The sequence below is a fragment of the Pogoniulus pusillus genome, chromosome 18 (assembly GCF_015220805.1).
Source record: "Pogoniulus pusillus isolate bPogPus1 chromosome 18, bPogPus1.pri, whole genome shotgun sequence".
In the NCBI taxonomy this organism is placed as follows: Eukaryota; Metazoa; Chordata; class Aves; order Piciformes; family Lybiidae; genus Pogoniulus; species Pogoniulus pusillus.
The window spans coordinates 9,769,325-9,791,508 of record NC_087281.1 but is presented as its reverse complement, the minus strand read 5'-3'; the positions used below and the strand labels follow the sequence as shown (position 1 = coordinate 9,791,508).

The 22,184-nt window shown below is 45.8% G+C and overlaps 1 protein-coding gene across 4 annotated transcripts in view; it reads left to right on the top strand.

The window, feature by feature from the left end:
* TTC7A (tetratricopeptide repeat domain 7A) overlaps positions 1 to 22,184 on the top strand; it is a 180,431-nt gene that overhangs the window by 43,930 nt on the left and 114,317 nt on the right. For all 4 annotated transcript variants that reach the window (XM_064158360.1, XM_064158358.1, XM_064158359.1 and 1 more), the window contains 3 exons: positions 3,909 to 4,046; positions 5,376 to 5,459; positions 20,660 to 20,764. In XM_064158360.1, coding sequence (XP_064014430.1) covers positions 3,909 to 4,046; positions 5,376 to 5,459; positions 20,660 to 20,764 — 327 coding nt within the window. The remainder of the gene's footprint in view (positions 1 to 3,908; positions 4,047 to 5,375; positions 5,460 to 20,659; positions 20,765 to 22,184) is intronic.

The window sequence follows — 22,184 nt, the reverse complement described above, 5'->3', positions numbered from 1 at the left end:
TGTGGCAACTCTATGCAAGTATAGAGACAGATTGCAGACCTTCTATGGCTTTGAGATTTGAAAGCTTGAACAAAATAAGCAGGTTTATAGCCTCCTTGGAAAGAGTATTAGTCATACCAATGTTGTTTTTTAACTGCTGTCTGCTTAGGTAAAGTAGGATATGTTCAGCATGACTACAATTTTAGAATATTGCATCCTTGTAATATGTCTCATTCTTGCCTACTGCAGGATGTGGACATATTCTTCCCTCTAGCACCAGTATCTGTTAGCAGATGTTAATGGGAGCTGATTAATCTTCTATCTGCACTAATGCATCAACTTAAAAAACATAGCTTGGCACTAGAAGGATACCCAAAAAAAGATGTGACTAATGGTAGGCTGATGAGATTACAGAGAATGGGAGCACTGTCTCAGTAGCTATTTTCTACAAACAATCATCACATCAGTGTAATGGGTGCAGGAAAAGTTGTTCATGTTGTTGTGTATATATATATGTAGGACCTGGAGAGCAGCCAGGAAGAAAGGGACCTGGGGGTACTGGTAGATAGTAGGCTGAAGATGAGCCAGCAGTGTGCTCAGGTGGCCAAGAGAGCCAATGGCATCCTGGCCTGGATCAGGAGCAGTGTGGCCAGTAGGACAAGAGAGGTTATTCTTCCCCTGTACTCAGCACTGGTCAGGCCACACCTTGAGTGCTGTGTCCAGTTCTGGGCCTCTCAATTCAAGAAAGATGTTGAGGTGCTGGAACATGTCCAGAGAAGGGCGACAAAGGCCTGGAACGCAAACCCTATGAGGAGAGGCTGAGGGAGCTGGGGGTGTTTAGCCTGCAGAAGAGGAGGCTCAGGGAACACTTCATTGCTGTCTACAACTACCTGAAGGGAGGTTGTAGCCAGGTGGGGTTGGTCTCTTCTCCCAGGCGACCAGCAACAGAACAAGGGGACACAGTCTCAAGTTGTGCCAGGGGAGGTCTAGAATGGATGTTAGGGGGAAGTTGTTGGCAGAGAGAGTGATTGGCATTGGAATGAGCTGCCCAGGGAGGTGGTGGAGTCACCATCCCTGGAGGTGTTCAAGAAAAGCCTGGCTGAGGCACTTAGTGCCATGATCTAGTTGAGTGGCTAGGGCTGGGTGCTAGGTTGGACTAGATGATCTTGGAGGTCTCTTCCAACCTGGTTGATTGTGTAAACACTAGACAGAGTCTGACCTGTCAGTTTACCTTTAGCTGCAGTCACCACTTAGCTCTTGGTTGTGATTTGTGTTAGTTGTCAGTAATTGTGTTTGCTGTCTCAGCTGGAGGCCGTGATGAAGAGTGCTTGGAACTGGGGCATTACACAGATAATATTATGATGAAACAGCTGTGGCTTAATTATAATGAAATATGTGTGGGCTTTGAGGGCTGTATATTCTGGAAATTTTTGTCACAATTCCTATGTTTAACCTTTTTTTGGGGGGGAGAGGGGAAATCTTCCAGCAATTAGAAAGAAACAGATGTAAGGCTATAGTAGTAAGTACTATAAATGTCATAACCTTCCTGCCTCAGGGAAGGAATGTTTTGTTTGGCTTTGCCCCAGGTGAAACTGCTGGTAATCTTAATTCCTGATCTTTTAGATGTCTGGACTTGAATGTCAGATGTTGCACCCCTTTGAGCTGAGTAGCCCAGGGCGGTATACCTGTGCTATCACTCAGTGCTAGTGCTCAGTGGGATCCAGTACTGTTTTCCTCAGAGCTTAGGCAGTCTGGGTGAAACCCTCTGTGCTCAGGAATCAGAGGGACTTTTCTATTTACTCTGGTGTGATGGTTTGGGTGTTCCCCACCCCCCCACGCTTTGGAAATCACCCAGACTAGACTCAGCTGGCTCAGGAAATTGAATGAAGCTTATATTTACAGCTAGCACCATATACAAGCAGATATTTACAGTATGTACAATTATAGACAGAAATAGACAAGGTAAAAGGTAATACAGAAACACAACAGCCCTCCCAGAAACCTGAGTCCCCAGGAGGGGCTCCCAACCACCCCTTCACCTTCCCCCTACCTCTCTCAACCTTACCTCAGTCCCGAGGTTCGGCCAGGGGGTTAGGAAGCAAAATAAATTAGGAAGGAAAATTGGAGGGTGAGGTTAGAAAGATGCAATTCAGAGCTTGCCAACAGCAGAAGTGGTTATCTATGTTTTTATTTCTTGTTCTTATACCTCTCAGCAAGCCTACGAGTGAAGTAGACATCACCATTGTTTTCCTTTCACAGCCTGTAATCTAGTTCTTCTCACCCAAAACATTCTAGCTTGCTTCAAACTAGCACATCTGGGATTGAAATCCCTCTGTGTTGAGAAAACAGGCTGGATTCTTGAGGTAAATCTTAGTCTGTGGCATATGGTATTTTGGGACATCCTTGCAAACTGCTGGACTGCTTGTTTTCTTTCAAAAGTAAAGTCTGATTTTGATTTAAGCTGAACAATGCACTGATAAATAATGCAAAATAAGTTACTTGGTATTGTCTAACTCAGACCCCTAAAGATGATTGAGGGGCTGGAGCAGCTCTGCTATGAGGACAGGCTACAAGAGTTGGGACTTTTCAGCTTAGAGAAGAGAAAGCTTTGAGGAGACCTTGTAGCAGCCTTCCAGTATCTGAAGGGGGCCTACAGGAAGGCTGGGGAGGGACTATTTACAAGGTCTTGTAATGACTTGATGAGGAGTAGTGGATTTAAACTGGCAGAGGGGAGATATAAACTGGAGGTTAGGAAGAAGTTCTTTCCAGTGAGGGTGGTGAGACACTGGCACAGGTTGCCCAGGGAGGCTGTGGCTGCTTCCTCCCTGGAGGTGTTCAGGCCCAGGTTGGATGAGACCTTGAGTGACCTGTTCTAGTGAGAGGTGTCCCTGCCTATGGCAGAGGGTTGGAACTGGATGATCTTTGAGGTCCCTTCTGACCTAAACCATTGTATGAATAGCATGAAACTGATGGCAGCAAATCTGATTACTAAGGCAACTTGCTCTTAAAACAAAAGAAAATAGCAGAAAAGAAGAACAAACCCACGTGCTGTTAGAAAGAAACAGAGTGCTGAGCCAGAACATAAAGTATCAACCATGGAAGCAATCCTCACAGTTCTAGGATGTTGAAGTCATGAGTGACTGTTTTAAGGGTGGGCTTGGGATTTCTAAATGTTGGGGAAGTGGAATCTGTTTCCTAATTCTGTGAGAAAAGTTCAAATGAGATATTCCTAGCAGCTCCTCTGTGTGCTTACAGTTATCTTTTCAAATTTGTTTCATGTGGATGAAAAGTAGCTCTATGGAAACACACCTGCCTTATTTTTAGGGTGAGTTAAAATCACTCTGCTACATCTGATGAGTGGAAATTGTGTTCAGTTCTGGGCCCCCCAGTTTAGAAGGGACGTTGAGATGCTTGAGCGTGTCCAGACAAGGGCGACGAGGCTGGGGAGAGGCCTTGAGCACAGCCCTACGAGGAGAGGCTGAGGGAGCTGGGATTGGTTAGCCTGGAGAAGAGGAGGCTCAGGGGAGACCTTATTGCTGTCTACAACTACCTGAGGGGTGGTTGTGGCCAGGAGCAGGTTGCTCTCTTCTCTAAGGTGGCCAGCACCAGAACAAGAGGACACAGCCTCAGGCTACACCAGGGGAGATTTAGGCTTGAGGTGAGGAGAAAGTTCTTCACTGAGAGAGTCATTGGACACTGGAATGGGCTGCCGGGGAGGTGGTGGAGTCACCATCCCTGGAGCTGTTCAAGGCAGGATTGGACGTGGCACTTGGTGCCATGGTCTAGCCTTGAGCTCTGTGGTAAAGGGTTGATGATCTGTGAGGTCTCTTCCAACCCTGATGATACTGTGATACTGTGAAATTCCTACGGGGTGGAATCCGTTCTCTTGCTCTTTTGAGGTCTGATGCTTCATTTGTGTCTGTGCCCAGGCAAACCGGGATGCAGTAATCAGCCGAGCTCCGGACCAGCAGGATGATAGAGCTGTCAGCCTCCGGGATGCTTCTGCAGTCTACGACCTCCTGAGTATCACGCTGGGCAGAAGAGGGCAGTATGTTATGCTTTCTGAGGTACCTCCTCCCGACTTCTGCTGAAACTTCGACTTGAAACTTGCAAGCAAACCCCCTCCTCTTTGCAGTAATTTGTTGGGGAAGCTGAAAATGAAGCACGCTAGTAGGCAGTAGAGACAGCCACAGCTCTGTTGCAGCAGAGGCCAGAAGTGTACACCAGCTGTTTGAGACATGAATTTACATGTAGCTGCAACAAAGTGGCTGTCATTTGAAGTGATGGGACATGCTGGCAGGCCTAGTTAATTGAGAAAAGGAAAAAAATAACATTAACAGCCCCCCCCAAAAAAAATCACAGAGGGAACAGTGTCTGCTCAGCAAGTTTGCTGATGACACCAAGCTAGGAGGCTTGGCTGATACAGCTGAAGGCTGTGCAGCCATCCAGTGAGACTTGGACAGACTGAGAGCTGAGCACAGAGGAACCAAAGGAGGTTCAACAAGGACAAGTGCAGAGTCCTGCACAGAGTCCTGGGGAGGAATAATAAACTACACCAGTACAGGTTGGGAGGTGATCTGCTGGAGAGCAGCCCTGTGGAGAGGGACCTGCCTGGGAGTGCTGATGGATAACATCCATGGGACAGCAATGTGCCCTTGTGGCCAGGAAGTCAAATAAGAAGAGTGTGTCCAGCAGGTCAAGGGAGGTTCCCCTCCTCCTCTTCTACTCTGCTGTGGTGAGACCTCATCTTGAGTACTGTGTTCAGATTTGGGCTCCCCAGTTTAAGAGGGACAGGGATCTGCTGGAGAAGGTCTAGAGAAGGCTACAAGGATGATTAGGGGACAGGAGCACTGCCTGATGAGGAGAAGCTGCAGATTCTGGGGCTTCATAGTCTGGAGAAGACTGAGAGGGGATTTAATAAATGTCTATAAATATCTGAGGGCTGGGGGTCAGGAGGGAGGGGACAGGCTCTGCTCACTTGCTCCCTGTGATAGGACAAAGAGCAGTGGATGTAAGCTGCAACACAGGAGGTTCCATCTTAACACAGGAGGGAAATTCTTTACTGTAAGGGTCCCAGAGCACTGCCACAGGCTCCCCAGAGAGGTTGTGGAGTCTCCTTCTCTGGAGCCTTTCAAGGCCTGTCTGGATGTGTTCCTCTGTGACCCGAGCTAGATGATGATCGTGCTGTGGCAGGGAGATTGGACTCAATGATCTCTTTGGGTCTCTTATAACCCCTGACATCCTGCGATCACTTGGGAGTCTGGGCCACAACAGATTGTTTCCCCTGATTTGATTACTGAGCCAAGCAGCAGTCTTGATAAAAGATACTAAAAGAAAAACAAAGTTAAAAAAAAAAATGTATTCTATATATTTATCCCAGCATTTTTTTTCCTCAGTGCTTGGAGAGAGCCATGAAGTTTGCATTTGATGAGTTTCATCTTTGGTACCAGCTTGCACTGTCCATGGTGGCTTGTGGAAAGGTAAGGTTCAAACCAAACGACTGAGAAAGGACACTTTTCTCTCTGTTAGAGTGTATCTAGCTTACTTGTTTGAATATGCAGAGTTGTATTTTGTGGATGCAGGTTCCATCAGATAGCTGTGTGGAAGGACAGTGCTCTCCTTATAGATTCTGAACTCTGTGATAGAATCACAGAATCAGTCAGGGTTGGAAGGCACCACAAGGATCATCTTGTTCCAACCCCCCTGCCATGGGCAGGGACACCTCACACTAGATCAAGCTGTCAAGAGCCTCATCCAGCCTGGCCTTAAATGCCTCCAGGAATCGAGCTTCCACCACCTCCCATGGACATATCCCATCAGGTCCCATGGACCTGAACACTTGCAGGTTCTTCAGGTGGTCACAAACCTGATCTTCACACATGATGGGCAGTTCTTCCTTCAGTCCCTGTCATTATTTTCCATGACTCCAGGAGTGTGGCTGGAGGCCTTATCAATGAAGACTAAGGGGAAGAAGTCATTGAGAACCTCAGCCTTCTCCATATCACTTACAACCATTTCAGCCATTTCCTGTCTGAGGGGGCCCACACCTTCCCCAGTCTTTTTACCATTAATACACCTGTAGAAATTCCTGCTATTCCCTTTGGCTTCCCTGGCTAGATTAATTTCAAACTGGGTCTTGGCTTTCCTAACCAGATCTCTTGCTGCTCAGGCAACTTCCTTGTATACTCCCCATAGAGCTGTTCTTTCTTCCTCTCCTTGTAGAGTTTCTTCTTAAGTGATAGCATGTCTGGGAGCTTCTTGCTCATCCAGGCAGGCCTCCTAGCATTCTTTCCTGATTTTCTGTTTGTTGGTGTACGTTGATCCTGGACACAGAGGAGGTGATCCTTGAACAGTGACCAGCTGTCCTGGGCCCCTCTTCTCTGTAAGGCTTTTTCCCGTGATACCTTGGCTAGCAGATCCCTGAAGTGATCAAAGTCTGCATGCCTGAAGTCCAGGGTTGTAAGCTTAGAATGCCTCCTCTTGATTGCCATGAAGATCTTAAATTCTACTGCTTCATGGTCACTGCAGCCAAGGCTGTCCTTGAGCCTCACATTAGCCACCATTCTTTCCCTGTTGGTGAGAACAAGGTCCAGCATTGCACCTATGCTTGTTGGTTCCTCTGCCAACAGATCAAGGGAGGTTCTCCTCCCCCCTCTGCTCTGCCCTGGTGAGATCCCATCTTGAATACTGTGTTCAGTTTTGGGCTCCCCAGTTGAAGAGGGACAGGGATCTGCTGGAGAGGGTCCAGCAGAGGGCTATGAGGATGATTAGGGGACAGGAGGACGATTAGGGGACAGGAGGACATAGCTTATGAGGAGAGGCTGAGGGACCTGGGGCTGTTTAGTCTGGTGAAGAGAAGACTTGGAGGGGGATTTGATACATGTTTATAAATATCTGAAGGCTGCTCAGGAGAGGGGGTACAGGCTCTGCTCACTCCTCCCTGGGATAGGACAAGGAGCAATGGGTGTAAGTTGCAGCACAAGAGGTTCTGCCTCAACACAAGGGGGAACTTCTTTACTGTAAGGGTCCCAGAGCACTGGCACAGGCTGCCCAGGGAGGTCGTGGAGTCTCCTTCTCTGGAGCCTTTCAAGGCCTGTCTGGATGTGTTCCTGTGTGATCTGTGTTAGATAGGATTGTCCTGCTGTGGCAAGGGGCTTGGACTTGATCTCCTTTGGTCCCTTCCACCCCCTGACATCCTGTGATCCTGTGAACTCTGACCGTGTTCTGGGATTCCACACTTAAGTCAGCTATATCTGTTATAATCAAAAGGAGATGTCAGATTTTTTGATAGGTCATCAGGGAGCTGAAGGGAAGTGTTTAGTGAGAGTCTCACAGATTCCTATGAGTTCAAAATTACATTTAAAAATCCAATACACAATATAAAAATAACAGCTCAACTCAGTTACATTGGGAAATCTGAAGCTACTGTTGGAAGCCTTAAACAATGAGCTTGTTGCCATAGTGCTAATTGCTTGTGCTGGCCTCTGTCAGGTGGAGGAGTTTACAGGTCAGGTGCAGCTTCCCCTGGCATTCAGCTGGAGTTAGCACATTGCTGCCCTCTGTGCATTTGCAAATCCTCCAGATACCTGATCTCTTGATACTGAGTGCAACAATAACTAGATAGGTTATGATGGAAAGGAACAGTGTCATCTCATATACAAAAGTCTTGTCTGGAACCTACAGGTTGTGCAACCTACTTCTCAACAGCAAATGATGCTGATGCTCCAGTGACCTGCTGCAAAGCAAATCTAGTTTTTAACTGCTGATGAGAAAGTGAGCGTACCCAAAGAGTGACTGTGGTTCAGTCTTAGGTTAGTATGGGGTGGAGAGGAAATTCTTCTAACAAATTGTGTGAGAACTGTGTCCTTGTCCTTACATGTTTGCATGCCTCTTCACCTTCCCTACAAGATACTGAAGTTTTGATTTAATCTTGAGAGGAAAAAAAAGCCACACAAATAACTGTCCTATCTTTTCAGATTTTCAAGTCTGTCACATCTTTTTGCCTTTGCTTTTAAATATTTACAAAGTGAAATGGCTTAATCTTGCCTGTGGATGTAAAAGCTCTAAATGTTCTGAGCCTTTTATGGGGCAGAGGGAATTCCCTCAACCCAACAGTCCCATCTGTGTGATATTTCACTTCTAATCCCAAAGTATCCCCTGAGGATTCTTGTCATGTACTCTGCAATGCGTCATCTTGTTAGTGGAGGATGTGGCATACGTTGTAATGCTGCTTCACAACTTGACAGAGTTCATTTAAAAGAGCTCCAGTATGGCAGAAAGTGCTGATGAGAAAACAATGTGGCCTGTCTAGACTGCAGAATGCAAACTACACTTGAGCTTTTATAGGTAAAAGATCTGTTTTCATCTATCTTAGTCCCAGCCAATTCCTGATCTCATTCCTTGGTAATCAAATGTTACTTGTTCTGCCATACAGCAAAATGTGCTCATAAATCCTGAGTATGACAGGAACAGTCATACCAATGCTGGGAACTTTGGAGTGTCTCTCTCTTTTAGTTTGAAATATAATTATAAAAAAAGAAAGGTTATTTTCAGGATTGGCAAACTCTGACCTTCTTAGAAGTGTTGTAAAATTCTGTCTTGCCCTCTGTTCTTCACTGCATTTGACTGGTGTTATTTTTGCATATTCATCCTCAGGTTGAGTCAATCCAGTTAAATTGCTGTCTGCAACTACCTGAAGGGAGGTTGTAGCCAGGTGGGGGTTAGTCTCTTCTGCCAGGCAACCAGCAACAGAACAAGGGGACACAGTCTCAAGTTGTGCCAGGGGAAGTCTAGGCTGCGTGTTAGGAGGAAGTTGTTGGCAGAGAGAGTGATTGGCATTGGAATGGGCTGCCCAGGGAGGTGGTGGAGTCACTGTTCCTGGAGGAGTTCAAGCAAAGCCTGGATGAGGCACTTAGTGCCATGGTCTAGTTGAATGGCTAGAGCTGGGTGCTAGGTTGGAGTGGATGATCTTGGAGGTCTCTTCCAACCTGGTTGATTCTATGATTCTATGAAATTTCTAACTATTTTATTCCCTGATATTTGGCAAAATGTTGCCAAGTGATAACTGCATTTTTCACAAGTAACGAGTCTGCATGTTAGGTCTACTGCCTAGGCTTATTACTGTGGGTAGGCATTCTGAAAAGCATGTGTCTTCAGAAAAATAGGTATGGAACTTTAGTGAGATTTTACAGAGGAAGCAAGCAAGGCCTTAGGGCTTCATGAAACAGTGAAGGAAAAGGCTCAGAGAAGCGTAAGCTTCCTGCCTGTCTTCATTTAAGTGGTGGAAATTAATGGATGACTGCAATTTCACTTTCCTGTGCTTCTCTACTTGCATCATGAAAAAAGGTGGTGTGGTCTGGTTGATTTTTCACTTATTCTTGGAACTGCATGTATGCCAAGCTATAGAGTTTCTGAACAAAAAGAGCAGGTTTGATTGCAATTCTCCGTGACACTCAAATAGGCAGGTTTGGGTGAAATGCTGGGAAAGTGTAGACAATGGCCAAGGCATAGAGAGGGGTGTCCTGTCACCATGTGCAGTTCTGGATAGGTGTGGTGGTTTGGGTGTTCCCCACCCCCCCACACTTTGGAAATCACCCAGACTAGACTCAGCCTGCTCTGGAAATTGAATGAAGCTTATATTTACAGCTAGCACAATATACAAGCAGATAGTTGCAGTATATACAGTTATAGACAGAAATAGACAAGGTAAAAGGGAATACAGAAACACAACAGCCCTCCCAGAAACCTGAGTGCCCAGGAGGGGCCCCCAACTGCCCCTCCACGTTCTGCCACCCCTCTCTACCTTACCCCAGTCCCAAGGAAGAATGGAGGTTTGGTCAGGGGATTAGGAAGCAAAGTGGATTAATCAGAGAGACGGCAGAGAGGCTAGAGGGAGAAATGCAGCTCAGAGCTCCCAAGCAGAAGAAGCCACTCATTTATCTGTGTTTGGACTCTTGTTCTTATACCTCTCAGCAAGCCTATGAATGAAGTAGACATCACTCTTGTTTTCTCTTTCACAGCCTGTGATCTAATCCTTCTCACCAAAACATTCTAGCTAGCTTCAAACTAGCACAATATGCAAGGGAAGGGTTTTAATCAGCCTAATGCAGCACCCTTGTTCTTGTGGAATGTTCAGCCCTTCACAGCTGCTCTAAGTTGCTCATGCTGGTAATAACCTTTGCAATGTGGTACTACAACAGCCAGAGGCTGAGCGGACATAGCAGCTTCCTGGCTCTGCTGCCACGCATAGACAAGCTGGAGTCTGAGTGGCGAGTGGTGTGATAGCTGGGTGCCATCTGGCAGAGTCCTCAGGCAATGAGATGAGCTGCTGTCCTTCTGCCAGAGTAAAACGAGCACAGTGGATTGCATCTGCTCGTGTCAAGGTTTTGCAGAAGTAAAATGACCTGTATACAGCAGAATGGGGAAAGTAAGGACTGAACTCTTATTTACAGAGCAGAGATGGCTTGGTAGGCTTCACAGTAGTGCTGAGAGAGACAGCTGTTTGGGATGGACTTGTTGCCTACTGCTGCTTTTCAGCTGAACAGATTCCACTGGGAATTGTGGAGATTAGCAGCACACTGCACTCTCTGCAGGTTTGGGAGTTACCCTCCCCCCCCCCCGCCCAGGGTTAGGAATTCACCCAGACCAACTCAGCTGGCTGGAAGTTAAGGAGTGAAGCTTGGCACAATTTACAAGCATGTATATGTCACATATATATCCAACGTGTATAGATACAATATATACAGATATTTACAGCTATATACAATTTAAAAGTAATACAGAGATACAAAACCCCTTCTGAACAGTAGACTGCACAAGGAGGGCTCCTGACCAACCTCCCACCTTCTTTCCACCCCCTTCCTCATCTCAGAATCCTCCTTACATGCAGGGTGAGCTGGGAAAAGTTTGAGCTACACAGATCCAGGCAGAGGAGTTAATATGCAAGCAGGCAGCCACAGAGAGAGGCTCACTTATCTTTGTGTTCTTGTTTTTTATATCTCTAAACAAAACCAATCTGTAATGTAGACATCACTATTACTTTCTTTTCACAGCAAATGATCTAATTTCTCTCATTAGAATATTCAATTAGCCTCAAACCAGCACACACTCTGCAGACTTGGGTAGCTCTACCAGTGTTATCTGAGGTTAGATGATAGGCACAAAGGATTTGAAATCGGGTCCCTGTGCACCTGCAGGCATTGCCCTGGGCCAATTTGATCAGTTATGTAATTCTTTATTCAGTTTTCTGGCCCTTTCTGCACCTCAGCAGCTGTTACTGGAGATATATGGGAGTAGAGACTTGGAGTGTATTGTGGGATTGGGCACTAGCTGAAATCAACAGTACTGCAGAGACTTTTGTAGATCTACATCTTGTCTTTTTTGACCTGTGATACTGTTTAAGAGAAAGGTAAACCTATAAATATGTGACTTGAACAACATGAAGCAATACCGATGCCTCTTTTCTTACCTATCAACCCAAAAGACACGTTTTGTATTTAGAGGCAATGATGTACTGTTTTCCTAAGGGTGTTGAGGGAGGGACTCTTCAAAGATAGCTGTGAAATTACTCTGTGAATGCTGATTCTACTAAAAGTGCTGAATACCTGAACTGAGACATTCAACTCAGCGGTGTTAACACTCATCTTTCATAGAATCACAGAATCAAACAGGTAGGAAGAGACCTCCAAGATCACTCAGTCCAACCTATCAACCAGCCTTATCAAGTCAACTAGACCATGGCACTAAGTGCCTCATCCAGTCTTTGTTCCCTTGGGGTTGCTGTCTCCTGTGATAGACCTGAAGGACTGCCAACCCCAGGGAAAACCAGGCTGGGCTGTAAAGAGATTGCTGCTGACCCACCAGGAGGGCACTGCTGCCCCAGCCAGTGCACAAAGCCAGAATGGCTTTGCAGAGACTGCTGTGTCCCCATTTTGTGTTTCGCTTGCATGGGCACAGCAGGAGAAGCATGGGAAGAGCCAAGACTAACCCCTGCTGTTGGCACATTGCCACTCACTGGATGGTTATTATGATTCGTATATGCAGTGCACAAAAGCTTTTTCCTGCTTACATTTAATGTTTCTGCCCAATAACCCCCCCCACACACCCCAACACAACATAGTGAGTTAAAACCTTTAGAGTTTTTCTTGAGGGTGGAGATGGAGAGTGATACTGTCTCAGGCCATCTGAGGGAAGTCAGAAGCATCTGCTAGGAGAGAATAGTCTGCTCTTAACCATCACTCTGCATAATGACAGGATCGTATGACCCAAAGAGGTCACTGAGTCCAATGCCCTTGCCAGAGCAGGACCATCATCTAGCTCAGGTCACAGAGGAACACATCCAGATGGGCCTTGAAAATCTCCAGAGAAGGAGACTCCACAACCTCTCTGGGGAGCCTGTTCCAGTGCTCTGGGACCCTTACAGTAAAGAGGTTCCCCCTTGTGTTGAGGCGGAACTCATTTAGCGGACAAAGTGCAACAAAAAATGAGTAAAGAAAGGGGTCAGGAGTGGTTGAAGTGGCGGTGGGGAAGACCTTATGTGAGTCATAGAATGTCAAGGGCTGGAAGGGACCTCAGAAGATTGTCTGGTCCAGCCCCCCTGCCAGAGCAGGGTCACCTGTACCAGATCACACCGGAACGCATCCAGATGAGCCCCGTGGAGCTGTAAGCAGGTACCTAGAGGCAGTGGTTGTGCTCAGGAGGCCAGGTGCTGGAACTGATGTTGGTCTTTATGAATTTCGGGGTGCCTGGCATGCAGCTGTCCAGCTCCTCATCCAGTGTTGACAGAACACCACCAGGCTTTAGCATAGCAGTTCTTTGACTTCAGAAACTGCACCCTTACTGTTCCTCTGCAGCCCCTGCTAGCCCCCACTGAGGACACCATAGAGGCAGTTGCCATGTAGATAAGCTAAGCTGGCAGTAGGAGCATTTAAGATCCAGGCATGAGACCTTGCAAAACCAGGCAGGTAAAACCATTTGCAGCTATGCAAAATGCTCCTCACTGCTTTTTTCCCTTATATTTGTTCATCTTCAAGGCAAAGAGGAAGGAAAGAGTCATGCTTGTCTACCTGAATGGCTTTCTTACAACGTAATGCTTCAAGAAGCTGTGGTGTTACACAAAGGGCAATAAGCACATGCATCTTAGCATCTGTCATTCAGCTGTCTTTCTAAGGGAGTGGGCTCCACCTCTTCTCAGAGCCAATCCTGCATTGTCATTGTGCTCTCCTTGGCTGCTCAGCAGTTGGAGATACAGCAGCCCTGCTCAGGACTTGTGTTGGCAGCATTTTTAGGATTTTGAAACCAGCCTTACACAGACATGAACTCTGATTTTGGAGCCCTTTGCAAGTTGCTGATACATACTGGTCACTGCCAAATAATGACAAGCAAATGCCTGTGCTGCTCATATATCTGTGTTGCGCCCAAAGAAAGGAATACTTTCCCTTATTTAAGCAGTGCAGCAAAAGCAGATGTCTCTAACAGCTTCAAGGAGCTTCAAGCTTGACTCAGACAGGCCTGTACTGCCAACATGCAGCTTTCCAGAAGGTTAGAAGGAAAGTTATAAATATGTTTGATACATAATTTGCAGCAGGAGCAGACGGATTTTATGATTTAAGCTGTTCTTTCTGTTGGTTTCCTTGCAAAAGCTTAGGCTGATTGCTAGGCAACCAGCACAAAAAAAGAGTACATTTCCCTTTGTGTTGCGAGGCAGGAACCTTGGGAGCAGTAGAGGCCTGAGATGGCTCCTTAAATAGTCTTGCTGAGGAATGGAAGTTAAAATATTGAACACTCATTGGTTAAAGATGCTGTTACAAAGGTCAGCTGTCTAGGGAGTAGTCAATAGTTCAGTTTCCTTTGGTGCCAAGGAAAGATTAATAGGGAGTTTATCTGTGTGCTGTAGCTAGTACAAGGAAAGGAAATTTCCAGAGATGCCTGGCTGTTGAGCAGAATACCTAGGTGGGCTCTGTAGTTGCTTTTAAGCTCAATTCTCCTTTCTTGGCTAAGTGTGAAGTGGGGTGTTTGTCACATTAGCAGGAAAATTTTTATGCTTTTTGATCTTAGCATTTAAGAGGTACTTTAAAAAGCAAATATTTGAAGCTGCTTAATTCTAGTGCTCTTGCTTGCTAAACAATAAGGTAAAAGAAAAAGGGGAAAAGGGGGAGAATTGGTGCCTGTGGTAGAGAGATAAATGTTTTGGGGGAATAATGTCCATGCTGAGGGGTTCACAGAGGTCTAGAAACTCAGTGGAAAGTTTCTGCCAAACCAATTTCATGTCACCGTCTTTTGTTGATTCAGTTATTTATAGGTAGATGGCTGTGACTCCCAGGGTACAAAGAATACTCAAATTCTTGCATAATGATGAAAGATTTATCCCTGTTCCCCACAATCCCTTTGAAATAGTGCAGTCTTTAAAGTCAGACATGTTGATGCTAGAAATAAAGCAGTGCTAGTTGTGGAGTCACATCTCTGTACTAGACTGCGAGGTGCACTGAGAATGAGACCCTCTACCCAAACCACCACCTTGGGGGACGCTTTTTGTTCTGTCTGAAAAGGTATTACCAAAGCACCAAAAAAGCAAAAAGGTTTTTGCCACTTTTGCAAGAGAAGAGCAACTGTTTATGGTGTATCAAGTCTGCCTGGCATGATTTGCTATCTGGAAGTTCTTCCATTGACTTACGTTTGCAGCTTCTTTATCTTACAAATTTGGAAAGAATCTTTGATGTTCTTTTGTTGCTTTGGTACAGTGGGTGAGGAGAAGAGGGGAAAGAATGGAAATGATGTTGGAGTATGCTAGGAAGACCAGCTTTTGGACAGCATCTGTGCCTTTACTGTAATTGATGGCAAGATTTCTTCAGCCTGTTGGAAAAGTAAGGAAGATAATTAGCTCTTTGTTCTGTACTGCTCATGTGTAAGCATCTTTGAAGAGTATGCTTGCAGGCTTCATTATGTAATTAAGTGGGGAATGGGAGTTGTGTTTTGTATTTGGATAGAAATTTTTCCTTTCCTTACTCACCTTACAGGAGAGGTGCCCTCTCCATCCTTCTCCTTTCCCATGCCTTCCTTGAAATTTTTCACTGTGGATCCAGAAGTGTTCACCTCACCATACCGGTGGTACCTCTTTCAGAAGTCTGTATCAAAAGCAGCCATTTGTCAGCCTTGCTCACTGCTTCCCAGAAACTGCCTTTCCCAGCTTGCTTTTCATAAATTATTGGGGAACACATTTCTGATCTCTAAAAAAAAAAATATTCTTGAATTGTAAAATTGTTTCATTTGGAAAAGACTTCATCGAGTCAAACTTTCAGCCTAGGAGCATCATGGCCATTAAACCATGTCCTGAGGTGCCATGTCCATGCATTTCTTGAGCACTTTCAGGAATGCTGACTCACCATCCTGTCAAGGTAAAATTCTTTCAGTAAATAATTTTTTTTCCTAATATCCAACCTAAATCTTCCCTTGCCCAATTTCAGGTTATTTTCTCTCATTCTATTACCTGATACTGGAGAGGAACTGATGCCCACCTCACTACAACCTCCTTTCAGGTAGTTGTAGAGCAGTGAGGTTACCCCTCAGCCTCCTTTTTTCCAGCCTAAACAATCCCAGTTCCCTCAACACCTCCTTATAAGACTTGTTCTCTAGACCTTTCACAAGCTTTGCTGCTCTTCTCTGGACATGCTCCAGCAATTCAATGTCTTGTATGCATTTAATTAGGCGAGGAAGAAATTAATAGAGAAAAACTTCTTCCTATAGATAGTGGATTTAAATATGAAGCTGTGGTACCATACCATCTCCATTGCAAAAGCAACAAAGTAGTTATATGTGGAGGATGAAAGTACCCTACTCAGGTAATAGAAGTTTTAAGTCTCTTACAGAAAGGTGCCACAGTTTTAATTGATCTTTTTAAATGGCTGAACATTAAAGCATTATTCCCAGTCCATAACCTGATTCAAGCTTTGTGTGTTGTTATAACAAAAGGAAGATGTTTGTAAATCTCCTTAAACCTGAGGAGGATCCCAAGGCTTAGAACTGCCATAAACAAAGTGGAAACCCCCATGAGGTAGCTGATTGCAAGCTTGCCTTTTCTTTAAAACATGTCTGTGTGTATCTGGGGAGACTTAAAAGCCTCTTACCTAGAAAGAGGCCAGATGAGACTCGGATGCAAAATGTTTGGGAACTGTTTCCAGTGAAGTTGTTATAATACAGCAATTAGAAAGCTAAACAGAAGGAACTTAAACCCTGGCTTGAATTTTGATGTGGGCCCCCCCCAAGCTTAGAATTCTAAGTAGGAAGCATACACTTACTTGGAGTTCAACTTCTTTTCTTTTCAAAACATGCCTAACCAATAAATCTAATTATTATTGCCTTGCGGTGAATCTCACAAACAATAAGCTTGGCTGCCTGGTCCACCCACACTAAGTGAAAGAATAGGTACATTTTAATTATCACATTCTTTCAATGTTACACAAACACTGCTTCATATTAAATATTTTTACAAACCAAAGATAATCTATATTCAACTCTAAGTGGGTGAGACTTGTTCTCTGCCTATTCATATCTGTAACCGATACCATTAAAACACCTTAATATTGTATGCCATACCAGTCCCCCTGCGTTAGGTCACTGTGAGAGTGGGATATCCAGCATCAGTAAGTTTGCAGAGGAGACCAAGCTAGGAGCAGGTGTTGATCGGTTGGAAGGTAGGAGAGCCCTGCAGAGGGACCTGGACAGGCTGGATAGGTAGGCAGAGGCCAATGGGAGGAGATTTAACAAGGCCAAGTGCAGGGTTCTGCACTTTGGCCACAACAACCCCAAGCAGCACTGCAGGCTGGGGACTGAGTGGCTGGAAAGCAGCCAGGAGGAAAGGGCTCTGGGGGTACTGGTAGAGAGTAGGCTGAAGATGAGCCAGCAGTGTGCCCAGGTGGCCAAGAGAGCCAATGGCATCCTGGCCTGTATCAGGAGCAGTGTGGCCAGTAGGACAAGGGAGGTCATTCTTCCCCTGTACTCAGCACTGGTCAGGCCACACCTTGAGTGCTGTGTCCAGTTCTGGGCTGCTCAATTCAAGAGAGATGTTGAGGTGCTGGAACGTGTCCAGAGAAGGGCAACAAAGCTGGTGAGGGGCCTGGAACACAAAGCCCGTGAGGAGAGGCTGAGGGAACACTTCATTGCTGTCTACAACTGCCTGGAGGGAGGTTGTAGCCAGGTGGGGGGGTGGCCTCTTCTGCCAGGCAACCAGCAATAGAACAAGGAGACACAGTCTCAAGTTGTGCTGGGGGAAGTCTAGGCTGGATGTTAGGAGGAAGTTGTTGGCAGAGAGAGTGATTGGCACTGGAATGGGTTGCCGAGGGAGGTGGTGGAGTCACTGTCCCTGGAGCTGTTCAAGAAAAGCTTGGATGAGGCACTTAGTGCCATGGTCTAGTTGAGTGGCTAGGGCTGTGTGCTAGGTTGGAGTGGATGATCTTGGAGGTCTCTTCCAACCTGGTTGATTCTATGATTCTGTGTTTCTATATTCTTTCTTCTGTCATTCCTTGGCTAACATGTTCATTATATATATATAGTTTGTGGTGAAAAATTACACAGATCTCTTGAGTTTTAGTATGTAGCTGGGGAAGAAAGGCTTTGTGTCACCCTATTTATAAAACCACTTCTGCTCCATTGCACATCTTCTAATCTTTAAAGTGATATTGTTAATGTTGTAAAAGCAGTATGGAAACTATGGTTTTCACTCTCTCAAACCATGTTCAGAAGCTCCTAAGTGCATGTTCCACACCTGAAGTGTTTGGGTGTAGGCACAGGGTAGGACTTTGTGCTTTGCAGCATTTAGTAGTCACTGTTTTGCAGTTGCCTCCTGAACAGGCTCAGGACAAACGTGAGAAGTTCTCTGTGGTTTGTGACTATTGGAGGATGCAGGGCTGGCTTGTCCCAAGGACTGTCCTTACACAATAGACAGGCTGCAGATGGAGAGAGAGAGGAGGAACTGCTGAGTTGTATCACTTCTTCTCTGGCGTAGACTCTGGTAGGTCCTACAGTTCTGGCCAAAGTTGGGACAGGCCTTTCACTGCCCTGCTTGGTGCTAGTGCTAGCTCTGCTGCCCCATGGGGCAGCTGTCACCAGCTCCCAAGTGCCTCCTGCTTTCCCTTCAGTCACACTACTTATGGGGAGCTGAGAAACCACCCCTGGGTTCAGTTTGTGGACTGGACAGTGTACATTCTCTACCTATCTATCCTTTTCAGGTCACTTTTACATGGTGAAATGGCAGGAGTTGGGGGAGGTTCAGCTGCAGACACATTGCCCAGCAAAATGTGTCTTGTCCTAGTGTGCTCTTTGGATTTGTCTTGTCTGGAGACACCTATGGGAGGGCAGGAAGATGATGTGCTAGGCTAGGACCCTTATGGAGATATATTTGCATTTCCAACACATCCAGTAGTGCTGCTGGGCATACCAGCTTCCTGCAGGGCAGTTAACTTTCTGTGAGGAAGAGGAGTTAAATGCCATTAAAACCTGAGACACTGCTTGTTCTGAGCATACAGGTGTCAGGGAGGATCATTCTGAGGGCTGCTAGTCATCTGCTGGCAGCAGAGCACAGTGATGTGGCTCTTCCTGTACCTCAGAGCTGAATTACCCAAGGCTTTTTGTGAGAGGGGTGTGGTAACGGTGTAAGCTCTAGCACAAAGTTTTATTCCAGTCTTTGTACTGAGACAACCTTCCTTCTGGCTTTAGAAGTGATAAAAAGGAAATAGTTCCTTACTTTTTTGGATGATGTCTGTTCAGGTAGGTGGGAGCTGCCTGGAGAAGCACACTGTTGCTCTTCTTCAGGTCAGCTGTTCAAGCAGGAGGGTTTTCTCTCCATTGTTGCAGAGCTTGCAGCTTTGGTTACGAAACCAGTCTTTTCCCTGTCATGGGCAGTGCTGCTGTATATCTGGTTTTCCTTTTTCCATTGCTCCTTTCCAAGTAAATTCCTGTACAGGCTTTTGAGTATCCCAGCAAAATGTGGACCTTCAGTTCTGTGGAGAAGGGAGGCAGCAGGTGCAACTCACTTCTGTGTTGTGTGGAGCAGGGTAATTGCTGAAGACTACTGGAAGCCTGAAGCAGCAGTGCCAAGCTTTAAGGGACTGAAGCAGACACCAGACCCAGCCGCCAGTGCTGGTCAGAGCTCTGCTGGGAAGAGCCCCTGGAGGTCAGGGTCGGGAGGAGATGCCCAGGACTTTATAAGAATGACAGTTATTTTGACACTGCAAGCTTCTAGTGCTGCTCGCCTGTAGTACAGAGAGGCTGTGACTTCTGAGAGAGAACACCGGGTGAGAGAGGCTTATGTGTGTGTGTGTTAGGACTGTGTAGAAGAGTTTGGGTGGAGTGAGGTGTGTAAGGAGAAATTCTGAAAGAAGAAAACTCCCTCTTGAGCTCGAGAATGAGGGAATGTGGGTATCAGCGTTCAGTAGTGAGGAGGTTTATAAACAGAAAAACCCATGGTCCAGGTGGGGTGGGCTGTGAAACTGTGGCAGGGCACCTTCTGCCACCTTCTGTCACCTTCTCACTAGCATCTTGCGTCAAAGCTTTCACTTTAAACCTTCTGAAATGTGGCAGCAGTGAATATGTGCTGTAAAAAAGATGGTTGTAGAACATGCTGAATCCAAAGCACTGTGTAACTGTTAATAAACATCATTCATTATTGGTAACCTAGCAGCAGGTAGGCAGCAAGGAGAGCCACAAGGATGATGAAGGGAATGGAACATATCTCTTACAAGAAGAGGCTGAGGCAGATGGGGCTCTTTAGCTTTGAGAAGAGAAGACTGAGAGGTGACCTCATCAATGTTCATAAATATGTGCAGGGTGAGCACCAGGAGGTTGGAGCCAGGCTCTGCCTGGTGATGCCTGATGACAGGACAAGGGGCAATGGGTGGAAGCTGAGGCATAGGAAGTTTCATTTAAACATGAGGAGGAATTTTTAGCCTGTGAGGGTGACAGAGCACTGGAGCAGGCTGCCCAGGGGAGTTGTGGAGTCTTCCTCTCTGGATGCCCAGAGGCATTCCTGTGTGATCTGGTCTAGGTGATCCTGCTCTGGCAGGGACATTCAAGGTCCCTTCCAGCCCCTGACGTTCTATGATTCTAACATGCTACTCTCATCACCTGCCTAATAGTATGTTGCCCTACAATTACTTGTTCTAGCCTTTGGTGAGATCCCAAATGTATTCTGGCATGTTTTAGAACTAGAGAAGACACAAACAGATCCGCAGAGCAGATTACTTCAGCTGCACAGATCTCTGAGTTGGCTTAGAATGTTAACATACTGGAAGATAAGCTCTTTGTGATCTTCTCTGCCTTACTGGGAGGTGGTTGTGTGTGAGGGAAGCTGTAGCACAATTCCTGTGAACTGGGAGGGCCAAACTAAAATAACCAGTGTGTTAACAGCAGAAGAAAACTGTTTCTTGTGAAGTACATCTCCTGAGCTCTCCTTGGCACCTTTCCTCCGAGCCTGGGTGGAATGCGTGTCCATGTGCACACACATGTGTCTGCTGTGCCTGTGCGGGTGGCAATGAGGTTGCTAACTTGCTGCTGATGTCATTCTTTACTTTGTAGTGCTTTGTTGTGTGTTTCACTGAAATTAATACCTTGTTTGGACTCTGAAATAGCATTGTCTAATCAGCCTTTTTTTATGTCTTCCTCCTCCTCTCTCCCCTTCCTCCTCCTCCAGTCAGCATACGCTGTATCAGTGCTTAGAGAATGTGCTAAACTGAGACCTACAGATCCCACCGTTCCTCTGCTGGCTGCCAAAGTCTGCATTGGTTCCCTGCACTGGGTAAGTGAGCTGATGCAGTTCTTGTTATGTAACGGATCAGGTGCTGCAGTGACAGTGGCACAGTGTAGCTGCAGTGGGGAGAAAGGGAATCCCTGTTAAAAATTTATGTATGCATGCATGCCTTAAAAAATAATCTCAGCAATGAATTTTGCAGTGAGTCACCAACTTGCTGCACATTAGACAAAGGAGGAGGGGAGCAAAGCTGTAACAGCCATTCTGGAGACTTGCTTCTTCAACTGAGTATCGAGTTGAATTGGCCACACTTATATCCCCTGGAAGACAAAGGTTAATTGTAAGTGGATTGTTAGACAGTTCAGACCTACTGGACAGCTTGGTCCCTCATTCTTGAAGCTGCTATGTCAGTGTTTTGTGTTCTGGTTGCATTAATGTATGCCCCAGAAGCAGAGTGGGAGTGGAAGCCTTTGCCTGTGAAATTCTGATTATGCCAAGGATCAGAAGCATCTGTCAGTCTTTTGCTGCTTCGTTCAGTTAATTGAGTGGCAGCCTGCTGTTTTCACCTGTCCTCACCACGAGGTGTCCCTGCAGTCAGTGAAGGATTATAATTGCTAGTACAAGTAAAGCCAAGATGCAAGAAAGCATAAAAGAAAATGCTGGAAGAATCTGCCCAGATCTTGGTAAAATGTTGTAGAGGCTAGATTTGCTGTTACTGTGCCTCACTAGCAGTCCTCCTCCCCACCCCCACACCCCCATCCTCTGCATCTATCTGGAAGTTGATATTCAGCTAAAGTTAGTTGAGCTGAATGAGTTAACAGCACTATCAGCGAGGAAATCTGTTTCTGTGTGGTTTTGAATGAACTACACTGTTCAGCCTGTAATGGTTAAGCTTACATGTGACTCAGCAAAACCTGGGAAGTACCTTGTTCTAGGAAAAATCTTTTCTGCCTGAGAGCCTTGAGGGAATCCTGGCTGAACTACCCAACCCTCTCTTCTCTATATAGAGCAACTTAACTCTTTTATACCTTTAGCTCAGTACCTAAATGTTGAGGGCTGAAAAGTCATTTGGGGATAGAACATTCACAGTGAGTGTTAACTCTTTTTTAATGAAGCACATTTTTTCCTGATTCTTAGAGATCCTGGAAGAACAGGAAAGCTGGATGTTGCAGTTGTGTTGAACAGAATTATTAGTATCTCTGATGAAGGTTTCAAACCTTCATCACCTTGCAATTAATCTAAAACATTGGCAAGTATATTGTTAATTTTTACTCTGAAGCTAGAGGAGCTTCATGGGCTCAATTCTCTGCATTCGTTTGGATCCATGGAGAGGACTATATGACCCTGATAGCTTGCCCTGGCAATTCTACTATCTCAGTGATTGCCAACAGACAAAAACCCACACAAAAACCAACCAGACGAACCAACCTTAAAAACTCCCAAACACCACCAACAGAACAACCAAAAG